We start from the raw sequence: 26,842 nt of genomic DNA on the forward strand, positions 1-26,842 counted from the left end.
GATCTAGATATAGATCCAAAGAAGAACGAGAAGCTAAGAAAGCCCATCGTAAGGCTACTAGATTTACCAAAAATAGGTCTAAGAGAGATCTAGCTGACATTAAGTGTTATAAGTGTGGTAAATTTGGCCATATAGCTCCAAATTGTAAGCTTCAAAAGCTAAAAACCTTAGGACTATACGATGAGTTACGTGATAAGGTTTATGGTTTGTTATACACTTGTGGATCAGAATCAGATTATTATTTTGAGTCAGAATCTGAAGCTGAAATAGATTTACTTGATTTATCTAATATTGATAAAAATGTTCATAATACTTGTACAACTTGCAAAGGTGATACCTGTACTTGTGATGATGAATTTTATAAATTACAATCACAATTTGAAATTTTGAATATGAAAATTATTATATTTGATAATGTAATAGAACTTTTAAAAGAAGTTACTGATGAAAAACTTCGTGAAAAAAATATTAATTTGGCTGCTAGTTCAAGTTCTAATTCAAGTTCTAGTTTTGTAAAACCTTTTGAAAAAGAATTTGAATATTCTCCACCTTATTCTTTACTTGAGGTTAATAACCGTCTGTTAAACAAAAATGCAACTCCAACAAGAGATTCTTCTTTCGATGATTTAAAAATTGAAGTTGAAAACTTGAAACGAGAGATCAAATATCTTAAACAAAATCAAATAATTTGTGATCATAGGATTACTCATATTGAGAAAATCAATTCTCCAGCTAAGAAATCTAATGATAAAAACAAAGGTATTTCTGAAATTGATATTGAAGAAAAACCTATTAGTTTTAATCCTAAACATGATATATTTTTAGGAATGATGCAAATTATTACTGCTCATAAATGGTACATCAAATGTACTATTCTCATTGATAATAGTTTCTCAATTACAAACATTGCCATGATTGATAGTGGAGCAGATGTTAGCTGCATTCAAGAAGGTTTAGTACCTACGAAATATTTTCAAAAAACTACTCATATGGTTAGATCTGCATCCGGACATGCTTTAGATATAAAGTATAAACTTCCTAATACGGGTATTTGTCAGAATAAAGTCTGTATTCCTCACTTCTTTTTCTTGGTAAAAAACCAGTTATACCCTCCAATTATACTTGGAACACCGTTTATTAACGCCGTTTATCCTTTTACTAGCATAGACTCGAAAGGTTTTACTGCTACTTATAAGGATAAAGAGATAAGTTATACTTTTGTTACAGATCCAGTAACTAGAGATATTAATGCTTTAATTGATATGAAGCAAAAACATGTTGATTCTTTACAATTAGAATTGTTTAGTATGAATATATTTGATACTTTGAATTCTACTAAAGTACAAGAAAAAATCAAATTGATTTCCGAGCAGATTGCTATTGATATTTGTGCTGAGCATCCTAGTGCTTTTTGGAATCGAAAAAAATATATTGTCACTCTTCCATATGAAGACAATTTCTCTGAGGATGATATTCCTACTAAATCTCGACCTTGTCAGATGAACGCAGAATTAGTAGAATTTTGCAAAAAAGAGATTGATAGCTTGCTACAAAAGGATTTGATAAAATCCTCAAAATCTCCTTGGTCTTGCACAGCTTTTTATGTTAATAACGCAGCTGAAAAGGAAGTGGTGTTACTAGATTGGTCATTAATTATAAGCCCTTGAATAAATATTTGAAGTGGGTTAGGTATCCTATTCCTAATAAAAGAGATTTATTGTCTAGATTATATGATGCCAATATATTTTCAAATTTTGATTTAAAATCTGAATATTGGCAGATTCAAATATTTAAAGAGTATACTTATAGAACTGCTTTTAATGTTCTATTTGGGCAATATGAATGGAATGTTATGCCTTTTGGTTTGAAGAATGCCCCTTCAGAATTTCAAAAAATTATTAATGATATTTTCAACCCCTATCTAGACTTCATTGTTTATATCGATGTCATTTTGGTATTTTCAAAATACTTGAAATGCATATTAAGCATTTAGACATTTTCAAAAGAATTGTTATACAAAATGGTTTGGTTATCTCAAAACAAAAAATGAGTTTATTCCAAACTAACATTCGATTCTTAGGACATTATATTTGTTAAGGAAAAATTACTCCTATTCAAAGATCGATAGATTTTGCTTCAAAATTTCCCGATGTTATTACTGATAGAACTCAGTTACAAAGATTTTTGGTAAGTTTAAATTATATTTCGCCTTTTTATAGAGACTTGTCACGTGATTTAGCCCCCTTATATGATAGGCTAAAAAAGAATTATAAAAATCCTTGGACTGATAGTCATACTACTTTGGTTAAAAATATTAAGCAACGTGTTAAATATTTATCTTGCTTAACCTTTGCTAATCCTGCATGGCAAAAGATTATAGAGACTGATGCGTCTAATATTGGTTACGGAGGGATTTTGAAACAAATAAATCCCAATAATAAACATGAATATCTGATTAGATTCTACTCTGGTAAATGGTCTGAAGCCCAGAGAAAATACGCTACTGTGGCACATGAAATGTTAACCATAGTAAAATTTGTTTTAAAATTTCAAGACGACTTATACAATCAAAAGTTTTTGATAAAAACTGACGCACAATCTGTTAAATATATGTTTAACAAAGACTTTAAACATGATGCCTCAAAAATGATATTTGCAAGATGGCAGGCTCAATTAGCCCCTTTTGATTTTGAGATACAATATAAAAAGGGAATTGATAATTTTCTGCCAGATTTCTTATCCCGTGAATATTTACAGGATGGAACCCCCCTGGGGTAGGGGAAGACGTAGAGGTTGGGGAAGATCATCCCCACAATCCAGAGGAAAATCATCACCTTCAGGATCGTCATACGGATCCACATCAAACTCCCCAGTTATACAAATGGGAAGAAAGATTTTAACCAATGAGAGGATATCTCTCAGAGAAGAATCATCGATCAGACCATCTGTCCATCTGGAAGATATTCCAGAAGATAGCCTGTTATACGGGCATTTGCAGGCCTATTTGATTGCTAAAAAACAAAAAGATATTTCTGCCAAGCAAAGTGATACTTTTGCTTCCATCACAAAAGATGACAATGATGATATCAAGTCATATGAGAAAGTGTCAAAAAAGGAAATGATATTTCTTTTAGAAAACTCTGATATTCAGAGAAAAGAAGAGCCGTGGAAGATATTCCAAAGGTATTTAATAAATGGATTATATTATCCGGGTGAGTCATACAAAACCCGCTCCTATTATGAAACAATACTAACCAGTACTGGCAGTGCTGATTTAAGACCTTAGGTGAGTTTAGATGGTATAAAGACACTTTTATGAGTAGAGTGATGGAACTACCAGAGAATAAGATTGAATATTGGAAAGCTAAGTTTATAGATGGCCTTCCTTCCTTATTTGCTGAAAGAGTTAAGAAGGTTCTAAGAGGTAATTATGGTGAAATTCCATACTGAGACTATACCTATGGTAAGTTGATAGGAATTTGCACACAAGAAGGATTAAAGTTGTGCAATGAATTAAGATTGTCCAGACAGCTTAAAATGGATAAGCTTAGGGAAAAATCCAAGTTAGGAGATTTTTGTACTCAGTTCGGTCTACCCGAGACTTCTACTCATAAGAAGAAGAAACATAAGTATCATAGATACCCAAACCAAGACAGTCCTTATAGGAGAAAGAGATCTAGATATAGATCCAAAGAAGAACGAGAAGCTAAGAAAGCCCATCGTATGGCTACTAGATTTACCAAAAATAGGTCTAAGAGAGATCTAGCTGACATTAAGTATTATAAGTGTGGTAAATTTGGCCATATAGCTCCAAATTGTAAGCTTCAAAAGCTGAAAACCTTAGGACTAGACGATGAGTTACGTGATAAGGTTTATGGTTTGTTATACACTTCTGGATCAGAATCAGATTATTATTCTGAGTCAGAATCCGAAGCTGAAATAGATTTACTTGATTTATCTGATAGGGATAAAAATGTTGATAATACTTGTACAACTCGCAAAGATGATACATGTGCTTGTGATGATGAATTTTATAAATTACAATCACAATTTGAAATTTTGAATATGAAAACTATTACATTTGATAATGTAATAGAACTTTTAAAAGAAGTTACTGATGAAAAACTTTGTGAAAAAATTATTAATTTGGCTGCTAGTTCAAGTTCTAATTCAAGTTCTAGTTTTGTAAAACCTTTTGAAAAAGAATTTGAATATTCTCCACCTTATTCTTTACTTGAGGTTAATAACCGTCTGTTAAACAAAAATGCAACTCCAACAAGAGATTCTTCTTTCGATGATTTGAAGGTTGAAGTTGAAAACTTGAAACGAGAGATCAAATCTCTTAAACAAAATCATATGATTTGTGATCATAGGATTACTCAGACTGAGAAAATCAATTCTCCAGCTGAGAAATCTAATGATAAAACAAAGGTATTTTTGAAAATGATATTGAAGAAAAACCTATTAGTTTTAATCCTAAACATGATATGTTTTTAGGAATGATGCAAATTATTACTGCTCACAAATGGTATATTAAATGTACTATTCTCATTGATAATAGTTTTTCTATTACAAACATTGCCATGATTGATAGTGGAGCAGATGTTAGCTGCATTCAAGAAGGTTTAATACCTACGAAATATTTTCAAAAAACTACTCATATGGTTAGATCTGCATCCAGACATGCTTTAGATATAAAGTATAAATTGCCTAATACGGGTATCTGTCAGAATAAAGTCTGTATTCCCCATTTCTTTTTCTTGGTTAAAAATCAGTTATATACCCTCCAATTATACTTGGAACACCGTTTATTAACGCAATTTATCCTTTACTAGCATTGACTCGAAAGGTTTTACTGCTACTTATAAGGATAAAGAGATTAGTTATACTTTTATTACGGATCCAGTAACTAGAGATATTAATGCTTTAATTGATATGAAGCAAAAACATGTTGATTCTTTACAATTAGAATTGTTTAGTATGAATATATTTGATACTTTAAATTCTACTAAAGTACAGGAAAAAATCAAATTGATTTTCGAACAGATTGCTGTTGATATTTGTGCTGAGCATCCTAGTGCTTTTTGGAATCGAAAAAAACATATTGTCACTCTTCCATATGAAGACAATTTCTGTGAGGATGATATTCCTACTAAATCTTGACCTTGTCAGATGAACGCAGAATTAGTAGAATTTTGCAAAAAAGAGATTGATAGCTTGCTACAAAAGGGTTTGATAAAACCCTCAAAATCTCCTTGGTCTTGTACAGCTTTTTACGTTAATATCGCAGCTGAAAAGGAACGTGGTATTCCTAGATTGGTCATTAATTATAAACCCTTGAATAAATATTTGAAGTGGGTTATGTATCCTATTCCTAATAAAAGAGATTTATTGTCTAGATTATATGATGCCAATATATTTTCAAAATTCGATTTAAAATCTGGATATTGGCAGATTCAAATATTTAAAGAGCATACTTATAGAACTGCTTTTAATGTTCCATTTGGGCAATATGAATGGAATGTTATGCCTTTTGGTCTGAAGAATGCCCCTTCAGAATTCCAAAAAATTATGAATGATATTTTCAACCCCTATCTAGATTTCATCATTGTTTATATCGATGACATTTTGGTATTTTCCAAAACACTTGAAATGCATATTAAGCATTTAGACATTTTCAAAAGAATTGTTATACAAAATGGTTTGGTTATCTCAAAACAAAAAATGAGTTTATTCCAAACTAACATTCGATTCTTAGGACATTATATTTTTTGTCAAGGAAAAATTACTCCTATTCAAAGATCGATAGATTTTTCTTCAAAATTTCCCGATGTTATTACTGATAGAACTCAGTTACAAAGATTTTTGGGAAGTTTAAATTATATTTTGCCTTTTTATAAAGATTTGTCACGTGATTTAGCCCCCTTATATGATAGGCTAAAAAAAAATTATAAAAATCCTTGGACTGATAGTCATACTACTTTGGTCAAAAATATTAAGCAACGTGTTAAATCTTTACCTTGCTTAACCCTTGCTAATCCTGCATGGCAAAAGATTATAGAGACTGATGCGTCTAATATTGGTTACGGAGGGATTTTGAAATAGATAAATCCCAAAAATAAACATGAATATCTGATTAGATTCTACTCTGGTAAATGGTCTGAAGCCCAGAGAAAATACGCTACTGTGGCACATGAAATGTTAACCATAGTAAAATGTGTTTTAAAATTTTAGGACGACTTATACAATATATGTGGTTATAAACCAAGGAACAAAATACATAATTTGATTATGTAAAGCACAAGTTTCATAAAATTCTTGAGAAATATTGTTTAAATCCTCTTTACTATAAGTATCAAAAAACCAAGTTTTAAACTGGTTCCATTTATCACTGAAAAATTCTTTTTTAATATAACCTCTAGCTTGTGACCCGGGACTAAAATCAATTTGGTGTGAAATCATTTAAACACCATTTAGGTCAAAATCCATCTCGTATGCAGAAGGAATATTCTTATCAGAAATATTATCACCATCCTGAACAATATTTGTCTGGGGGTTAATCTTAACCTTTTCAACAAGTTTAACCCTTTCAACTGGTTTATCTCCTACTTTTGTAGAAATTGTGTGCAAAGATGCAGCACGACTTCTAGCTGGTCCATAGACTGGTTCAACAGGAGAAATATGTTGAATATCGGGTAATAGTCTACGATTTGTGAAAGAATGTCTATTATAATTAGAATTAATAGTAGGTAACAGTCTATTATTAGAAAATGACTGTCTACTATAAGTGGAACTATTATCGTCAAACTGAATGCAAATCCTTCCATCCAACTATTATCATCAAACTGAATGCAAATCCTTCCATCTGGATTTTGAGTAATATGAGAATACTCAGTATTGCTGACAGCATCAGTTATCTGACTGGGGGATATAACCGAATCCAAAGTCCATGTAGTTGGAAAATTAATTTCCTCCCACTTAATAGGTCTCCTCGTGGTGACCTTAGACTTTGCAAAATTCGTTTCCACTAAAATAGTCTGATCAGATGTATCATATAATTTACAACTGGAGTTTAACGTAGATAGCAATTTGAAATAAATCCTATACGATAAACATATAAGTTCAAAACCAGGCGCATAATTATAACCATGAGTTTTCACATTTAATGTTAATGCATCATGTTTATAAACACCAGTATAATTATTTGCATATTGGTATGGTACAAATTGCTTTTAAGCCATTAACCCTTAAAGGGTTACCAGAGACGTTTTTAGCCACTCTTAGAGATGCTAGAAATCTGAATTTCAGACAGTCTCTAATGGGTTCTATTGAATCTACTGTTGCCTACGGCCCAGTATATTTTAATACTCAACCCAATCTGCAATTATCTTTATCTGATGTTAATATACTTGATGCATTAATATTAAATGTGAAAACGCATGGTATTACTTTTACTGCATTTCAAAAATTTATTGATGAAGATGTTGCTGCAGTCAGCATCGCAGAAATTAATAAATTAATTTCTCAAAATAATTATTTGAGCTTATATGTTAAAGTTTTGGGAGAACAGATTAGTTTTCTTGATAAAAAACTTGATAATTTAACAGTTTTGATAAAAGAAATGAGTACTAGCAAGAAGATAACTGATATTGCCTCTGCTTCAGGAAGCAAATCAGAACCTCAAATTGTTGTTACTCATATTCAAAGACCCCCTGATATTCAGGATTTTAAATTTAAATCTTTTGATGACTTAGAAGAACTTCTTGATAAAAAGTTATCCGGTTTGAATATCAAACCTATTGATTTATCAAAAGATTTTGCTGATAAAATGGAGGCTACTTTTGATTATAAAAATGATGTTTTATTAGAGTTTAATAAACTCAGAAGTTATCCCAAAAAGAATAGTAAGTTTGCAGATAGCAGATATGCTGATAAACCCAGAATGCAAACTTATTATTATAATCGTCCTACTCCTCAAGATGTTCTAATAGAGGAACGCGATTGGAATCAGACTAATACGTCTTACAGTGGTTCCGAAATCTACGAATGGAATCTTGATGGGTTGACTGATAGGCAGTTAACTATTCTTGTACATAGAATGCTTATGTATGCAACTATCTGTAAAAGTGTGAAAAATATAGATAGAAATATTTGCAGAATGATTGTTGCAGGTTTTACTGGCCAACTTCGTGGTTGGTGGGACAATTATTTGACTATAAAAGAAAGAGCAATGGTTATTAATGCTCAAGCCACTAACGAAGGAGATGATAACTTAGGCATGGCCCTAGTGGCAAATAGAGAAGATGTCATTTATACCCTTATTCTTACTATTTTAGAACACTTTAATGGTAGATTTACCAATCAGAACGAGACTGTCCGTACTCTCCTTAATAGCCTTAGATGTAAGACCTTAAGAGAGTTTAGATGGTATAAAGACACTTTTATGAGTAGAGTGATGGAACTACCAGAAAATAAGCTGGAACATTGGAAAGCTAAGTTTATAGATGGCCTTCCCTCTTTATTTGCTGAAAGAGTTAGAAAGATTTTAAGAGGTAGTTATGGTGAAATTCCATACAGAGACTATACCTATGGTAAGTTGATAGGAATTTGCACACAGGAAGGGTTAAACCTGTGCAATGAATTAAGATTGTCCAGACACCTTAAAATGGATAAGCTTAAGGAAAGAAACCAATTAGGGGACTTTTGCACCCAGTTCGGTTTACCCGAGACTTCTACACATAAGAAGAAGAAACATAAGTATCATAGATACCCCAACCAAGACAGTCCTTATAGGAGAAAAAGATCTAGATATAGATCCAAAGAAGAACGAGAAGCTAAGAAAGCCCATCGTAAGGCTACTAGATTTACCAAAAATAGGTCTAAGAGAGACCTAGCTGACATTAAGTGTTATAAGTGTGGTAAATTTGGCCATATAGCTCCGAATTGTAAGCTTCAAAAGCTGAAAACCTTAGAACTAGATGATGAGTTGCGTGATAAGGTTTATTGTTTGTTATACACTTCTGGATCAGAATCGGATTATTATTCTGAGTCAGAATCTGAAGCCGAAATAGATTTACTTGATTTATCTGATAGTAATAAAAATGTTGATGATATTTGTACAACTTGCAAAGGTGATACATGTGCTTGTGATGATGAATTTTATAAATTGCAATCACAATTTGAAAATTTAAATATGAAAACTATTACATCTGATAATGTAATAGAACTTTTAAAAGAAGTTACTGATGAAAAACTTCGTAAAAAAATTATTAATTTGGCTGCTAGTTCAAGTTCTAATTGAAGTTCTAGTTTTGCAAAACCCTTTGAAAAAGAATTTGAATATTCCCCGCCTTATTCTTTACTGGAGGTTAATAACCGTCTGTTAAATAAAAATGCAACTCCAGCAAGAGATTCTTCTTTCGATGATTTGAAGGTTGAAGTTGAAAACTTGAAACGAGAGATCAAATCTCTTAAACAGAATCAGATGATTTGTGATCATAGGATTACTCAGATTGAGAAAATCAATTCTCCAGCTGAGAAATCTAATAATAAAAAAAAAGGTATTTTTGAAAATGATATTGAAGAAAAACCTATTAGTTTTAATCCTAAACATGATATGTTTTTAGGAATGATGCAAATTATTACTGCTCACAAATGGTATATTAAATGTACTATTCTCATTGATAATAGTTTTTCTATTACAAACATTGCCATGATTGATAGTGGAGCAGATGTTAGCTGCATTCAAGAAGGTTTAATACCTACGAAATATTTTCAAAAAACTACTCATATGGTTAGATCTGCATCCGGACATGCTTTAGATATAAAGTATAAACTGCCTAATACGGGTATCTGTCAGAATAAAGTCTATATTCCCCATTTATTTTTCTTGGTTAAAAACCAGTTATACCCTCCAATTATACTTGGAACACCGTTTATTAACGCAATTTATCCTTTTACTAGCATTGACTCGAAAGGTTTTACTGCTACTTATATGGATAAAGAGATTAGTTATACTTTTGTTACGGATCCAGTAACTAGAGATATTAATGCTTTAATTGATATGAAGCAAAAACATGTTGATTCTTTACAATTAGAATTGTTTAGTATGAATATATTTGATACTTTAAATTCTACTAAAGTACAGGAAAAAATCAAATTGATTTCCAAACAGATTGCTGTTGATATTTGTGCTGAGCATTCTAGTACTTTTTGGAATCGAAAAAAGCATATTGTCACTCTTCCATATGAAGACAATTTCTCTGAGGATGATATTCCTACTAAATCTCGACCTCTTCAGATGAACGCAGAATTAGTAGAATTTTGCAAAAAAGAGATTGATAGCTTGCTACAAAAGGGTTTGATAAAACCCTCAAAATCTCCTTGGTCTTGTACAGCTTTTTACGTTAATAACACAGCTGAAAAGGAATGTGGTATTCCTAGATTGGTCATTAATTATAAACCCTTGAATAAATATTTGAAGTGGGTTAGGTATCCTATTCCTAATAAAAGAGATTTATTGTCTAGATTATATGATGCCAATATATTTTCAAAATTCGATTTAAAATCTGGATATTGGCAGATTCAAATATTTAAAGAGCATACTTATAGAACTGCTTTTAATGTTCCATTTGGACAATATGAATGGAATGTTATGCCTTTTGGTCTGAAGAATGCCCCTTCAGAATTCCAAAAAATTATGAATGATATTTTCAACCCCTATCTAGATTTCATCATTGTTTATATCGATGACATTTTTGTATTTTCCAAAACACTTGAAATGCATATTAAGCATTTAGACATTTTCAAAAGAATTGTTATACAAAATGGTTTGGTTATCTCAAAACAAAAAATAAGTTTATTCCAAACTAACATTCGATTCTTAGGACATTATATTTGTCAAGGAAAAATTACTCCTAATGGACTTTCTTAACTCTTTCAGCAAATAAGGAAGGAAGGCCATTTATAAACTTAGCTTTCCAATATTCAATCTTATTCTCTGATAGTTCCATCACTCTACACATAAAAGTGTCTTTATACCATCTAAACTCACCTAAGGTCTTACATCTAAGGCCATTAAGAAGAGTACGGACAGTCTCATTCTGATTGGTAAATCTACCATTAAAGTGTTCTAAAATAGTAAGAATAAGGGTATAAACGGCATCTTCTCTATTTGCCACTAGGGCCATGCCTAAGTTATCAACTCCTTCGTCAATGGCTTTAGCGTTAATAATCATTGCCCTTTCTTCGACAGTTAAATAATTGTCCCACCAGCCACGAAGTTGATCAGTAAAACCTGCAACAATCATCCTGCAAATATTCCTATCTGTATTCTTCACACTTTTACAGATAGTTGCATACATAAGCATTCTATGTACTAGAATAGTTAACTGCCTATCAGTCAAACCATCAAGATTCCATTCGTAAATTTCAGAACCACTGTAAGACGTATTAGTCTGATTCCAATCATGTTCCTCTATTAAAACATCTTGAGGAGTTGGACGATTGTAATAATAAGTCTGCATTCTAGGTTTATCAGCATATCTGCTATCAGTAAACTTATTATTCTTTTTGGGATAACTTTTGAGTTTATTAAACTCTAACAAAACATCATTTTTATAATCAAAAGTAGCATCCATTTTATCAGCAAAATCTTTTGATAAATCAATAGGTTTGATATTCAAACCGGATAACTTTTTATCAAGAAGTTCTTCTAAATCATTAAAAGATTTAAATTTAAAATCCTGAATCTCAGGAGGTCTTTGAATATGAGTAAGAACAGTTTGAGCTCCTGATTTGCTTCCTGAAGTAAAGGCAATATCAGTTATTTTCTTGCTAGTACTCATATCTTTTATCAAAACTGTTAAATCATCAAGTTTTTTTCTCAAGAAAACTAATCTGTTCTCCCAAAACCTTAACATATAAGCTCAAATAATTATTTTGAGAAATTAATTTATTAATTTCTGCGATGCTGACTGCAGCAACATCTTCATCAATAAATTTTTGAAATGCAGTAAAAGTAATACCTGTATTATTAGGTAAAACAAAAGGTGCTTGAGGAGGGTAAATGGCTTTAGTAATATTGCCACTCCCGTCTTTATAAGATCTTTCCAAAACTTTTATAAAAAGTGGTAAATATGTGGTTATAAACCAAGGAACAAAATACATAATTTGATTATATAAAGCACAAGTTTCATAATATTCTTGAGAAATATTATTCAAATCCTCTTTGCTATAAGTATCAAAAAACCAAGTTTTAAACTGGTTCCATTTATCACTGAAAAATTCTTTTTGGATATAACCTATAGCTTATGACCCTGGACTAAAATCAATTTGGTGTGGAATCATTTAAACACCATTTAGTTCAAAATCCATCTCGGATGCCGAAGGAATATCCTTATCAGAAATATTATCATTATCCTGGACAATATTTGTCTGGGGGTTAATCTTAACCTTTTCAACAGGTTTAACCCTTTCAACTGGTTTATCACCTACTTTAGTAGAAATTGTGTGTAGAGATGCAGCACGATTTCTAGCTGGTCCATAGACTGGTTCAACAGGAGAAATGTGTTGAATATCAGGCAACAGTCTATGATTGAAAGAATGTCTATTATAATTAGAACTAATAGTAGGCAACAGTCTATTATTAGAAAATGACTGTCTACTATAAGTGGAACTATTATCGTCAAACTGAATGCAAATCCTTCCATCCGGATTTTGAGTAATATGAGAATACTCAGTATTACTGACAACATTAGTTATCTGACTGGGGGATATAACCGAATCCAAAGTCCATGTAGTTGGAAAATTAATTTCCTCCCACTTAATAGGTCTCCTCGTGGTGACCTTAGACTTTGCAAAATTCGTTTCCACTAAAATAGTCTGATCAGATGTATCATATAATTTACATCTGGGGTTTAATGTAGATAGCAATTTGAAATAAATCCTATATGATAAACATATAAGTTCAGAACCAGGCGCATAATTATAACCATGCGTTTTCACATTTAATGTTAATGCATCAAGTATATTAACATCAGATAAAGATAATTGCAAATTGGGTTGAGTATTAAAATTGTCACGACCCGAAATTCCCACCTTCGGACCGTGATGGCGCCTAACATTTTACTTGCTAGGCAAGCCAACGTTAAAATAATATTAGCCATTTTAAAACAATTTTTAAATTTATTAATAATAAAGAAACAAATGCGGAAGTAAGGTCTGAAATATAGTGAATAATTCATAAAAATAACGGCGTCTAAATACCATCCCAGAATTGGTGTCACAAGTGCACGAGCTTCTAGAATAATAAAAATAAAGGTCTGAATAAAATAAAGTTGTCTGGAAATAAACACACAGCTAAGGTACAGTAGACGGGGACTTCAGAACTGCGAACGTTGTGCAGTTATACCTCAAGTCTCCTCTGAGTAGCTGAAATCCGAGCAAGTCTATGGTACGCCGCTGGGACCAACTCCGAAATCTGCATAAGAAGTGCAGGTGTAGTATTAGTACAACCGACCCCATGTACTGGTAAGTGCTGAGCCTAACCTCGACGAAGTAGTGACGAAGCTAAGGCGGTTCACTTACATTAACTTATACGCAATATTAGTAACAACATCAATAATAGAAATAAATCAGGTAACTCATTTATAATGGTTGAAGCCAACTCATCAGTTATAACCAATTATCATTTCCATAAATTCTGTTGCAGCAGCTACAAAAAATCTTTCCTGACACTAAAATGGGGATAACTCTCTCATACGATGTCCGAATTCGACGATTCTTTTTGCTATGGCTCCAAAATTTTAATACGGATCTAATGCTTCCATAAAAACTAAATTTGGAATTCATTTGCTTAATGAGATTCCACTTATTCTTGAAGAAACGACGTCGAACGTTCTTGAAATGCCAAAATTAAATTTCGTTGACCACCCGAGACCCTCGGGATCTCAACCAAATATACCAACAAGTCCTAAAACATTATACGGACTTACTCAGGGTCTCATATCACATCAAACGACGCTGAAATTACAATTCACACCTCAATTCGATCTTTTGAGTTTCCAAACTTTTCAATTTACAAATCTTGTGCCAAAACATGTTAAATGAATCCGGAATGACTTTAAATTTGGCACACAAGTCATAAATGATATAACGGAGCTATTCCAATTTTCCGAATCAGATTCCGACCCCGATATCAAAAAGTCAACCCCGTGGTCAAACTTGGAAATCTTTAGCCTTTAAATTGCTAGTTCCGTTAAATGGTCATAACTTAAGCTAGGGACCTCCAAATTAAATTCCGGGCATATGCCCAAGTCCCAAATCATGATACGGAGCTACCGGAACTGTCAAAACACTAATCCGGGTCCATTTGCTAAAAATGTTGACCAAAGTCAACTCACTTAAATTTTAAAGCTCTATTTCACATTTTAATTCATATTTCACATAAAAACTTTCCAAAAAATTTTACGGATTTTGCACGCAAGTCGAGGAAGGATAAATGGTGCTTTTCAAGGTCTTAAAACATAGAATTACTTATTAAATTTAAAGATGACATTTTGGGTCATCACATTCTCCACCTCTAAAACAAACGTTCGTCCTCGAACGGAGTTAGAAACAAAACAAATACCTGAGCTGGAGAAAAGGTGTGGATATTTACTCCGCATTTCCAACTCGAACTCCCAGGTAGATGCCTCTACCGACTGACCTCTCCATTGCACTCGAACTGAAGGATAACTCTTAGACCTCAATTGTCAGACCTGTCGGGCTAGAATAGCCACCGGCTCCTCCTCGTAAGTCAAATCTTTGTCCAACTGGACTGAGTTGAAATCTAACACATGGGACGAATCACCATGATATTTCCGGAGCATAGACACATGGAACACCGGATGAAGCGCTGATAAACTAGGTGGTAATGCAAGCCTGTAGGCTACTTCACCCACCCTTTCAAGAATTTCAAAGGGTCCGATATACCTAGGGCTCAACTTGCCCTTCTTTCCGAACCTCATTACACCTTTCATAGGTGAAACCCGAAGCAATATTCGTTCTCCAACCATGAATGCAATATCACAAACTTTACGGTTGGCATAACTCTTTTGCCTAGACTGAGCTGTGCGAAGTCGATCCTGAATAATCTTGACCTTATCCAAGGCATCCTGTGCCAAATCGGTACCCAACAACCGAGCCTCTCCCGGTTCAAACCTACCAACTGGCGATCGTCATCGCCTTCCGTATAATGCCTCATATGGAACCATCTGAATACTCGACTGGTAGCTGTTATTATAAGCAAACTCCGCAAGTGGCAAGAAATGATCCCAAGAACCTCCAAAGTCTATAACACAAGCGCGAAGCATATCTTCCAATATCTGAATAGTGCGCTCTGACTGTCCGTCTGTCTGTGGATGAAATGTTGTACTCAACTCCACCCGCGTGCCTAACTCACGCTGTACAGCCCTCCAAAAATGTGAGGTAAACTGCGTACCTCGATCTGAAATAATAGACACGGGCACACCGTGAAGGCGGACAATCTCACCAATGTAAATTTCAGCTAACCTCTCTGAAGAATAGGTAACTGCCACTGGAATGAAATGGGCTGACTTGGTCAACCTGTCCACAATGACCCAAACTGCGTCAAATTTTCTCTGAGTCCGTGGGAGCCCAACAACAAAATCCATTGTGATACGCTCCCACTTCCACTCAGGAATTTCTAACTTCTGAAATAAACCACCAGGTCTCTGATGCTCGTACTTAACTTGCTGACAATTCAGACACCGAGTTACATGTGCAACTATATCCTTTTTCATTCTCCTCCACCAATAATGTTGTCGCAAATCTTGATACATTTTAGCGGTACCTGGATGAATAGAATACCTGAAACTGTGTGCCTTTTCAAGAATTAATTCACGAAGCCCATCCACATTAGGCACACAAATACGGCCCTGCATTCGCAGAATTCCATCTTTCCCCACAGCAACCCATTTGGCATCACCGTGCCACACCGTGTCCTTAAGGACAAGTAAGTGAGGATCATCATACTGCCTCTCTCTGATGCGCTCATATAAAGAAGACCGAGCGACTGTACAAGCTAGAACCCGACTGGGTTCTGAAACATCTAACCTTACGAACTGATTAGCCAAAGTTTGAACATTTGCAGCTAATGGCCTCTCACCAACCGGAATATACGCAAGACTGCCCATACTCACAGCCTTTCTACTCAAAGCATCGGCCACCACATTGGCCTTTCCGGGGTGATACAAAATGGTGATATCATAGTCTTTCAACAACTCCATCCATCTTCTTTGCCTCAAATTAAGATCCTTTTGTTTGAACAGGTACTGAAGGCTGCGATGATCAGTAAATACCTCACACGAGACACCGTAGAGGTAATGCCTCCAAATTTTCAGCGCATGAACAATGGCTGCCAATTCTAAGTCATGAACAGGATAATTCTTCTCGTGAACTTTCAACTGCCGCGACGCATATGCAATTACCTTGCCATCTTGCATTAATACTGCACCAAGCCCAATGTGAGATGCGTCACAATATACCGTATACGATCCTGAACCAGTGGGTAATACCAATACTGACGCCGTAGTCAAGGCGGTCTTGAGCTTCTGAAAGCTCAACTCACACTCGTCTGACCATCTGAATGGAACACCCTTCTGGGTTAGTCTGGTCAAGGTGCTTGCTATAGATGAAAACCCTTCCACGAACCGACGATAATAACCTGCCAAACCTAGGAAACTCCGGATCTCTGTAACCGAAGCAGGTCTAGGCCAATTCTGAATAGCCTCAATCTTCTTAGGATCCACCTTTATGCCTTCTACCGATACAACATATCCTAAAAAGGTAACTGAGTCTAACCAAAACTCACATTTTGAAAATTTGGCATATAACTGATTATTCTTCAAGGTGTGAAGCACACTTCGAAGATGCCGCTCTTGCTCTTCTCGACTGCTGGAGTAAATCAAGATATCATCAATGAATACAACCACAAAAAAATCCAAATAAGGCTTGAACACCCGATTCATCAAATCCATAAATGCTGCTGGAGCATTTGTCAACCCAAATGACATCACTAGGAACTCATAATGCCCACACCGAGTCCGAAAAGCTGTCTTAGGGACATCAGATGCCCTAATCTTCAACTGATGGTAACCAGATCTCAAATCAATTTTCGAAAATACCTTGGCACCCTGAAGCTGATCAAATAAGTCATCAATTCTTGGCAGCGGATATTTGTTTTTGATAGTGGCCTTGTTCAACTGCCGATAATCTATACACATCCTCATCGAGCCATCTTTCTTCTTTACAAATAATACTGGTGCACCCCAGGGCGAGACATTGGGTCTAATGAATCCCTGATCAAGCAAGGCTTGTAACTGCTCTTTCAATTCTTTCAATTCTAGCGGGGCCATACGGTATGGTGGAATAGAAATGGGCTGAGTGCCCAGAGCCAAATCAATACAGAAGTCAATATCTCTGTCGGGTGGCATCACCGGCAGATCTGCAGGAAATACTTCCGAAAATTCACGAACAACTGGTACTGAGTCCATAGAAGGGACATCCGCACTGGGATCGCGAATATAAGCCAAATAGGTTAGACACCCTTTCTCTACCATACGCCGAGCTTTCATATAAGAAATAACCCTGCTGGCAGAATGGCCAGGAGTTCCTTTCCACTCTAATCGAGGTAACCCTGACATAGCTAGGGTCACTGTCTTGGCATGATAGTCCAATATAGCATGATAAGGAGACAGCCAATCCATACCCAAGATGACATCAAAATCTACCATATCAAGAAGTAGAAGATCCACACTAGTTTCAAGATTACCAATAGTAACCACACACGAACGGTAGACATGATTTACTACCACAGAGTCTCCCACCGGTGTAGATACACACACAGAAGCACTCAGAGAATCACAAGGCACAACTAAATATGAAGCAAAATAGGAGGACACATAGGAATAAGTAGATCCTGGATCAAATAAAACTGAAGCATCTATATGGCAAACTGGAATAATACCTGTGATCACAGCATCAGATGACTCGGCCTCAGGCCTAGCTGGAAAAGCATAAAATCGGGGCTGGGCCCCACCACTCTGAACTGCATCTCTGGGACGGCCTCTAACTGGCTGGCCTCCACCTCTAACGGTCTGACCTCCACCTCTAATGGCCTGACCTCCACCTCTAATGGCATGACCTCCACCTCTAACTGTCTGACCCCTACCTCTAGCTGGCTGAGCAGGCGGTGAAGCAACCGGTGCCGGTATGATGGTGTCACGACCCGAAATTCCCACCTTCGGCCCGTGATGGCGCCTAACATTTCACTTGCTAGGCAAGCCAACGTTAAAATAATATTAGCCATTTTTAAACAATTTTTAAATTTATAATAATAAAGAAACAAATGCGGAAGCAAGGTATGAAATATAGTGAATAATCCATAAAAATAACGGCGTCTAAATACCATCCCAGAATTGGTGTCACAAGTGCACGAGCTTCTAGAATAATAAAAATAAAGGTCTGAATAAAATAAAGCTGTCTGAAAATAAACACACAGCTAAGGTACAGTAGACGGGGACTTCAGAACTGCGAACGTCGTGCAGTTATACCTCAAGTCTCCTCTGAGTAGCTGAAATGCGAGCAAGTCTATGGTACGCTGCTGGGATCAACTCCAAAATCTGCACAAGAAGTGCAGAGTGTAGTATCAGTACAACCGACCCCATGTACTGGTAAGTGCTGAGCCTAACCTCGACGAAGTAGTGACGAGGCTAAGTCGGTTCACTTACATTAACTTGTAAGCAATATTAGTAACAACATGAATAATAGAAATAAATCAGGTAACTCATTTATAATGGTTGAAGCCAACTCAGCAGTTATAACCAATTATCATTTCCATAAATTCTGTTGCAGCGTGCAACCCGCTCTCACAATATATTCACATTCAATTCTGTTGCAGCGTGCAACCCGCTCTCCCAATATTTTCCTTTTAATCAAGTATGTCATATATTTATTTCAATCAAGTATATATATAGACTTTTAAATAAGTCTGTTGCGGCGTGCAATCCGATCCCCCAATATTGACTTCTCTATAAGTCTATTGCGGCGTGCAACCCGATCCTCCAATATTAACTTTTTAACAAGTCTGTTCCGGCGTGCAACCCGATCCTCCAATATTAACTTTTAAGCAAGTCTGTTGCGGCGTGCAACCCGATCCTCCAATATATTCATTTCAATCAAGTCTGTTGCGGCGTGCAACCCGATCCTCCAATATGGACTTTTAAACAAGTCTGTTACGGCGTGCAACCCGATCCTCCAATATGGACTTTTAAACAAGTCTGTTGTGCGCGTGCTACCCGATCCTCCAATATATTCATTTCAATCAACTCTGTTGCGGTGCGCAACCCGCTCCTCCAATATATTTATTTACCAATTCTTATAGAATAAATTGCCCCAATAAATGCAACAATTAATATAAAATTTTAAAACAACAAGCATTCAATAATTATGATTTAATTATGAATCAAGCAATGACAATTAGCAATTTATTATAAAAATCGGGGAGAAAATAGACAGTTTAATATTTAATATGCTAAATGTCAAGTAGCAATTAATACACATAATTCAAATAGCATGTAACAATTATTGCAGAAATTCAAGAATTAATATTTGTCAAGGAATAGGAAAGAAATAATTATTATAACAATTAATTCGTGTCTTAGAACAATTTATGATTTTCAAATAATTATGCAAATAATTAATTTGACGACGTATAGACACTCATCACCTCGCCTATACGTCGTTCACATGCATTTCACATAACAAATAATTTAAGGGTTCTATTCCCTCAAGTCAAGGTTAACCACGACACCTACCTCGCTTTGCAAATTCCAATAAATTACTAGACCATAGCTTTTCCTTTTAAATTTATCTGCAAAAGTTTCAAATCTATTCACAAACAATTCGATATACTCAATACAAATCGTAGGAATTAATTCCATATGAATTTACTAATTTTCCGGATAAAAATCTAAAATTCACTTTAAAAATTGACAGTGGGGCCCACATCTCAAATCTCGGAAAAACTTACGAAATCCGAACACCCATTCCGAGACGAGTCCAACCATACAAAAATTATCAAATTCCGACATCGGATTGACCTTCAAATCTTCGTTTTACATTTTTGGAAGGTTTTGTAAAAATCTGATTTTTCTTCCATAAATTCATGGATTCATGATGTAAATGAGTATGGAATCATGAAATATAATCAATATAGGATAAAGAACACTTACCCCAATTTTTTCCCTTGAAAATCGCCCAAATATCGCCTAAATCGAGCTCCCCAAACTCAAAAATGAATAAAATGGCTAAACTCCCCGTTTTATGGGGTTTCTGGCGTTTTCGAGCGCCACAGGTAGCGTGGGGCGCTGCCTGTGGCGCAGTTTCCAGAACACCAATAATTCCCAGCGCCAGGGCTAGCGCCCCACGCTACCCTGGGCGCTGGCGGCTATGAAAAATCCTTCCTGACACGAAAATGGGCATAACTCTCTCATACGATGTCCGAATTCGATGATTCTTTTTGCTATGGTTCCAAAATTTCAATAAGGATCTAATTCTTCCATCAAAACTAAATTTGGAATTCATTTTCTTAATGGGATACCACTTATTCTTGAAGAAACGACGTCGAACGTCTTGGAATGCCAAAATTAAATTCCGTTGACCACTCGAAATCCACCAGAGGTACTCGCGATCTCAACCAAATATACCAACAAGTCCTAAAATATTATACGGACTTACTCGGGGTCTCATATCATGTCAAACAACGCTGAAATTACAATTCACACCTCGATTCGATCTTTTGAGTTTCCAAATTTTTTAGTTTACAAATCTTGTGCCAAAACATGTTAAATGAATCCGGAATGACTTTAAATTTGGCACACAAGTCATAAATGACATAACAGAGCTATTCCAATTTCCAGAATTGAATTCTGACCCCGATATCAAAAAGTCAACCCCGTGGTCAAACTTGAAAATCTTTAGTCTTTAAATTACTAGTTTCCGTTAAATGGCCATAACTTGAGCTAGGGACCTCCAAATTAAATTTCGGGCATATGCCCAAGTTCCAAATCACCATACGGAGCTACCAGAACTATCAAAATATTGATCCGGGTCCATTTGCTCAAAATGTTGACCAAAGTCAACTCAGTTGAGTTTAAAGGCTTTATTTCACATTTTAATACATTTTTTTCACATGAAAACTTTTCGGAAAATTTTACGGACTGCGCACGCAAGTCGAGGAATGATAAATGGTGCTCGAGGTCTTAGAACACATAATTACTTATTAAATTTAGAGATGATATTTTGGGTCATCAAAGATGGCACGAGAATCTTGCCGAGATCTATTACTCGCCAATCTAGGGCAATACCTCCTGATGTGACCAATGTTCCCACACTCATAACACCCATCCTGATGTCGTGGTTGCTGAAGCTGAAGCTCACCCAGATGGGGCGGATAACCACTGTAGTAACTCTGGAGTGGTGGTGCACTGATAGGAGCTGAATGTGCACTGAATACTGGCTGCCCAGAGTAAGGCATAATAGGACCGTTACTCCCTGAAGCACCGGGAGATACATTGAGTGCTGAATGAAACGGTCTGGGAGGATGACCCTTACCAAAATTACCCCTGCCTCCAGACGAGGCACCACTGTAACCACCGAACTGACGAGGCCTCTTATCGGACCTCTGCCCTCTTTCCTGTGCAAGGACCATCTCGATCCTCCTTGCGACATTAGCAGCCGCCTGAAAAGAAATCTCACTTCCGGTCTCCTTGGCCATCTGAAGTCTGATAGGGTGAGTGAGTCCCTCAATGAAACTCCTCACTCTCTCTCCCTCCGTAGGTAGTAAAAGGAGAGCATGATGGGCCAAATCCACAAAACGGGACTCATATTGAGTAACAGTCATACTGCCCTGCTGTAGACGCTCAAATTGCTTGCGAAATTCCTCTCTCAGTGTGATAGGGAGGAACTTCTCCAGAAATAGCTGAGAGAACTGCTCCCAGGTAAGTGTAGGTGATCCGACTGGTCGGGTCAATGTATAATCTCTCCACCACCTCTTGGCGGAACCCGTCATCTGGAATATGGCAAAATCAACTCCATTGGTCTCAACTATACCCACGTTTTGCAGCACCTCATGGCAGCGTTCAAGATAATCCTGTGGGTCCTCAGAAGGTGTACCACTGAAGTGAACTGGAAAGAGCTTAGTAAACTTATCCAGTCTCAATAAGGCCTCAAAAGACATGGCGGGCCTATCACCGGTCTGTGCCGCAATAACTGGCTGAACTACCCCAACTGGCGGGGCTGCTGGAGCCTGATTCTGGGGAGCCATCTGCTCCGGGGCGGGAGTAGTGGGAGTTTGTGCTCCTCCCCCAGCCTGTGAGATGGCTGGTGCCACTAGAAATGTACCATTCTGAGCCACACCCTCCATAAGACTCACCAATCGGACTAGAGCGTCCTGAAGCACTGGAGTGGCTATGAATCCTTCCGGGACCTGAACTGGTCCAATTGGTACATTCTGAACTGGGACCTCCTCCTGAAGGTCTACCTGAGGTTCTTCAACAGGTGCAGTTGCTCGAGCTCTGGACTGAGCTCTACCTCGGCCTCTGCCTCGGCCTCTAGCACGACCTCGGCCTCGACCTCTACCCCTGGCCATAGTTGCCAGCGGGGGTTCTGGTCCCTGTCCATCGGTAGAGGTATTACGCGTTCTCACCATCTGCGAGTGAATAAGAGTAGAATGGTTCAATCATCGATGATAGAATAAAATCGTATGACAGAATAAGTAAGAAGTGATATTGTTCCTAAACTTCATAGCCTCTGAGAGATAAGTACAGACGTCTCCGTGCCGATCCTTCAGACTCTACTAAGCTTGCTCGTGGCTCGTGAGACCTATGTAACCTAGTGCTTTGATACCAACTGTCACGACCCGAAATTCCCACCTTCGGACCGTGATGGCGCCTAACATTTCACTTGCTAGGCAAGCCAACGTTAAAATAATATTAGCCATTTTAAAACAATTTTTAAATTTATTAATAATAAAGAAACAAATACGGAAGTAAGGTCTGAAATATAGTGAATAATCCATAAAAATAATGGCGTCTAAATACCATCTCAGAATTGGTGTCACAAGTGCACGAGCTTCTAGAATAATAAAAATAAAGGTCTGAATAAAATAAAGCTGTCTGGAAATAAACACACAGCTAAGGTACAGTAGACGGGGACTTCAGAACTGCGAACGCCGTGCAGTTATACCTCAAGTCTCCTCTGAGTAGCTGAAATCCGAGCAAGTCTATGGTACGCCGCTGGGACCAACTCCGAAATCTGCACAAGAAGTGCAGAGTGTAGTATCAGTACAACCGACCCCATGTACTGGTAAGTGCTGAGCCTAACCTCGACGAAGTAAGTGACGAGGCTAAGGCGGTTCACTTACATTAACCTGTACGCAATATTAGTAACAACATCAATAATAGAAATAAATCAGGTAACTCATTTATAATGGTTGAAGCCAACTCATCAGTTATAACCAATTATCATTTCCATAAATTCTGTTGCAGCGTGCAACCCACTCTTACAATATATTCACATTCAATTCTGTTGCAGCGTGCAATCCGCTCTCCCAATATTTTCCTTTTAATCAAGTATGTCATATATTTATTTCAATCAAGTATATATATAGACTTTTAAATAAGTCTGTTGCGGCGTGCAATCCGATCCCCCAATATTGACTTCTCTATAAGTCTGTTGCGGCATGCAACCCGATCCTCCAATATGGACTTTTAAACAAGTCTGTTGCGGCGTGCAACCCGATCCTCCAATATGGACTTTTAAACAAGTCTGTTGCGGCGTGCAACCCGATCCTCCAATATATTCATTTCAATCAAGTCTGTTGCGGCGTGCAACCCGATCCTCCAATATGGACTTTTAAACAAGTCTGTTGTGGCGTGCAACCCGATCCTCCAATATGGACTTTTAAACAAGTCTGTTGCGGCGTGCAAGCCGATCCTCCAATATGGACTTTACCAATTCTTATAGAATAAATTATCCTAATAAATGCAACTGTTAATATAAAATTTTAAAACAACAAGCATTCAATAGTTATGATTTAGTTATGAAACAAGCAGTGACAATTAGCAATTTATTATGGAAATAGGGGAGAAAATAGACAGTTTAATATTTAATATGCTAAATGTCAAGTAGCAATTAATACACATAAATCAAATAGCATGTAACAATTATTGCAGGAATTCAAGAATTAATATTTGTGAAGGAATAGGAAAGAAATAATTATTATAACAATTAATTCGTGTCTTAGAACAATTTATGATTTTCAAATAATTATGCAAATACTTAATTTGACGACGTATAGACACTCGTCACCTCGCCTATACGTCGTTCACATGCATTTCACATAACAAATAATATAAGGGTTCTATTCCCTCAAGTCAAGGTTAAACACGACACTTACCTCGCTATGCAAATTCCAATAAATTACTCGACCACAGCTTTTCCTTTTAAATTTGTCTCCAAAAGCTTCAAATCTATTCACAAATAATTCGATATACTCAATACAAATCGTAGGAATTAATCCCATATGAATTTATTAATTTTTCGGATAAAAATCCAAAATTCACTTTAAAAATTGACAGTGGGGCCCACAACTCAAATCTCGGAAAAACTTACGAAATCCGAACACCCATTCCGAGACGAGTCCAACCATACAAAAATTATCAAATTCTGACATCGGATTGACCTTCAAATCTTCGTTTTACATTTTTGGAAGGTTTTGTAAAAATCTAATTTTTCTTCCATAAATTCATGGATTCATGATGTAAATGAGTATGGAATCATGAAATATAATCAATATAGGATAAGGAACAGTTACCCCAATTTTTTTCCGTGAAAATCGCCCAAATATCGCGTAAATCGAGCTCCCCAAACTCAAAAATGAGTAAAATGGCTAAACTCCCCGTTTTATGGGGTTTCTGGCATTTTCGAGCGCCACAGGTAGCGTGGGACGCTGCCTGTGGCGCACTTTCCAGTACACCAATAACTCCCAGCGCCAGGGCTAGCGCCCCACGCTAACCTGGGCGCTGGCGGCTATGAAAAATCTTTCCTGACACTAAAATGGGCATAACTCTCTCATACGATGTCCGAATTCGATGATTCTTTTTGCTATGGCTCCAAAATTTCAATACGGATCTAATGCTTCCATCAAAACTGAATTTGGAATTCATTTGCTTAATGAGATACCACTTATTCTTGAAAAAACGACGTCGAACGTTCTTGAAATGCCAAAATTAAATTTTGTTGACCACCCGAAATCCACCCGAGACCCTTGGGATCTCAACCAAATATACCAACAAGTCCTAAAATATTATACGGACTTACTCAGGGTCTCATATCACATCAAATGACGCTGAAATTACAATTCACTCCTCGATTCGTTCTTTTGAGTTTCCAAACTTTTCAATTTACAAATCTTGTGCCAAAACATGTTAAATGAATCCGGAGTGACTTTAAATTTGGCACACAAGTCATAAATGGCATAACGGAGCTATTCCAATTTTCCGAATCGGATTCCGACCCCGATATCAAAAAGTCAACCCCGTGGTCAAACTTGAAAATCTTTAGCCTTTAAATTGCTAGTTCTGTTAAATGGTCATAACTTAAGCTAGGGACCTCCAAATTAAATTCCGAGCATATGCCCAAGTCCCAAATCACGATACGAAGCTAACGGAACTGTCAAAATACTAATCCGGGTCAGTTTGCTAAAAATGTTGACCAAAGTCAACTCACTTGAATTTTAAAGCTCTATTTCACATTTTAATTCATATTTCACATAAAAACTTTCCAGAAAATTTTACGGATTGTGCGCGTAAGTCGAGAAAGGATAAATGGTGCTTTTCAAGGTCTTAGAATATAGAATTACTTATTAAATTTAAAGATGACATTTTGGGTCATCACAAAAATATACTGGGCCGTAGGCAATAGTAGATTCAATAGAACCCATTAGAGACTGTCTGAAATTTAGATTTCTAGCATCTCTAAGAGCGGCTAAAAACGTCTCTGGTAACCCTTTAAGGGTTAATGGCTTAAAAGTAATTTGTACCATACCAATATGCAAATAATTATACTGGTGTTTATAAACATCTATATCATGCTTGTTTAACAAACGAATAGTCTGTTCAGACGAATTCAAAGCTAAAGATTGCTCAGTTGTTTTAACAAGTTGTTTAGAAGATAATTTATCAAACCATCCATAATCATAGATTGTTCTAATAGGGACTTTAGGAATAGTCCATTTGTTTAACAAATCAAGGTTTTGAGGTATATCTACCTCTTCCAACCTAGTATTTTTCATACTAGTTTCTCCTAAATCCATATTTCAGAAACATATCTATGTCGAATATTTCATATCTATCTTATATATACCATGAAAGTACCTAGGCTCTATGATTATGGATGGTTGGATAAACTCTCTTCTAAACAACTTGTTAAAACAACTGAGCAATTTTTAGCTTTGAATTCGTCTGAACAGACTATTCGTTTGTTAAACAAGCATGATGTAGATGTTTATAAACACCAGTATAATTATTTGCATATTGGTATGGTACAAATTTCTTTTAAGCCATTAACCCTTAAAGGGTTACCAGAGACGTTTTTAGCCGCTCTTAGAGATGCTAGAAATCTGAATTTCAGACAGTCTCTAATGGTTTCTATTGAATCTACTGTTGCCTACGGCCCAGTATATTTTAATACTCAACCCAATCTACAATTATCTTTATCT

At 36.1% G+C, this 26,842-nt stretch overlaps 1 protein-coding gene and 1 pseudogene across 1 annotated transcript; both read right to left on the bottom strand.

Annotated features, from left to right (window-relative positions):
• Positions 1-6,462: 6,462 nt before the first annotated feature.
• On the bottom strand, positions 6,463-15,944 carry LOC138895203 (uncharacterized; annotated as a pseudogene).
• A 651-nt stretch (positions 15,945-16,595) lies between these two features.
• Positions 16,596-17,807, bottom strand: LOC138895094 (uncharacterized; the record flags this gene model as incomplete). The annotated part of the gene is made up of 3 exons (XM_070179823.1): positions 16,596-16,840; positions 17,330-17,649; positions 17,698-17,807. Coding segments are annotated over 3 exons (675 nt in total), but the record flags the coding sequence as incomplete, so codon positions are not given.
• Between the last annotated feature and the right edge of the window lie 9,035 nt (positions 17,808-26,842).

Source organism: Nicotiana tomentosiformis, chromosome 7 (genome assembly GCF_000390325.3).
Source record: "Nicotiana tomentosiformis chromosome 7, ASM39032v3, whole genome shotgun sequence".
NCBI classification, from domain to species: domain Eukaryota; kingdom Viridiplantae; phylum Streptophyta; class Magnoliopsida; order Solanales; family Solanaceae; genus Nicotiana; species Nicotiana tomentosiformis.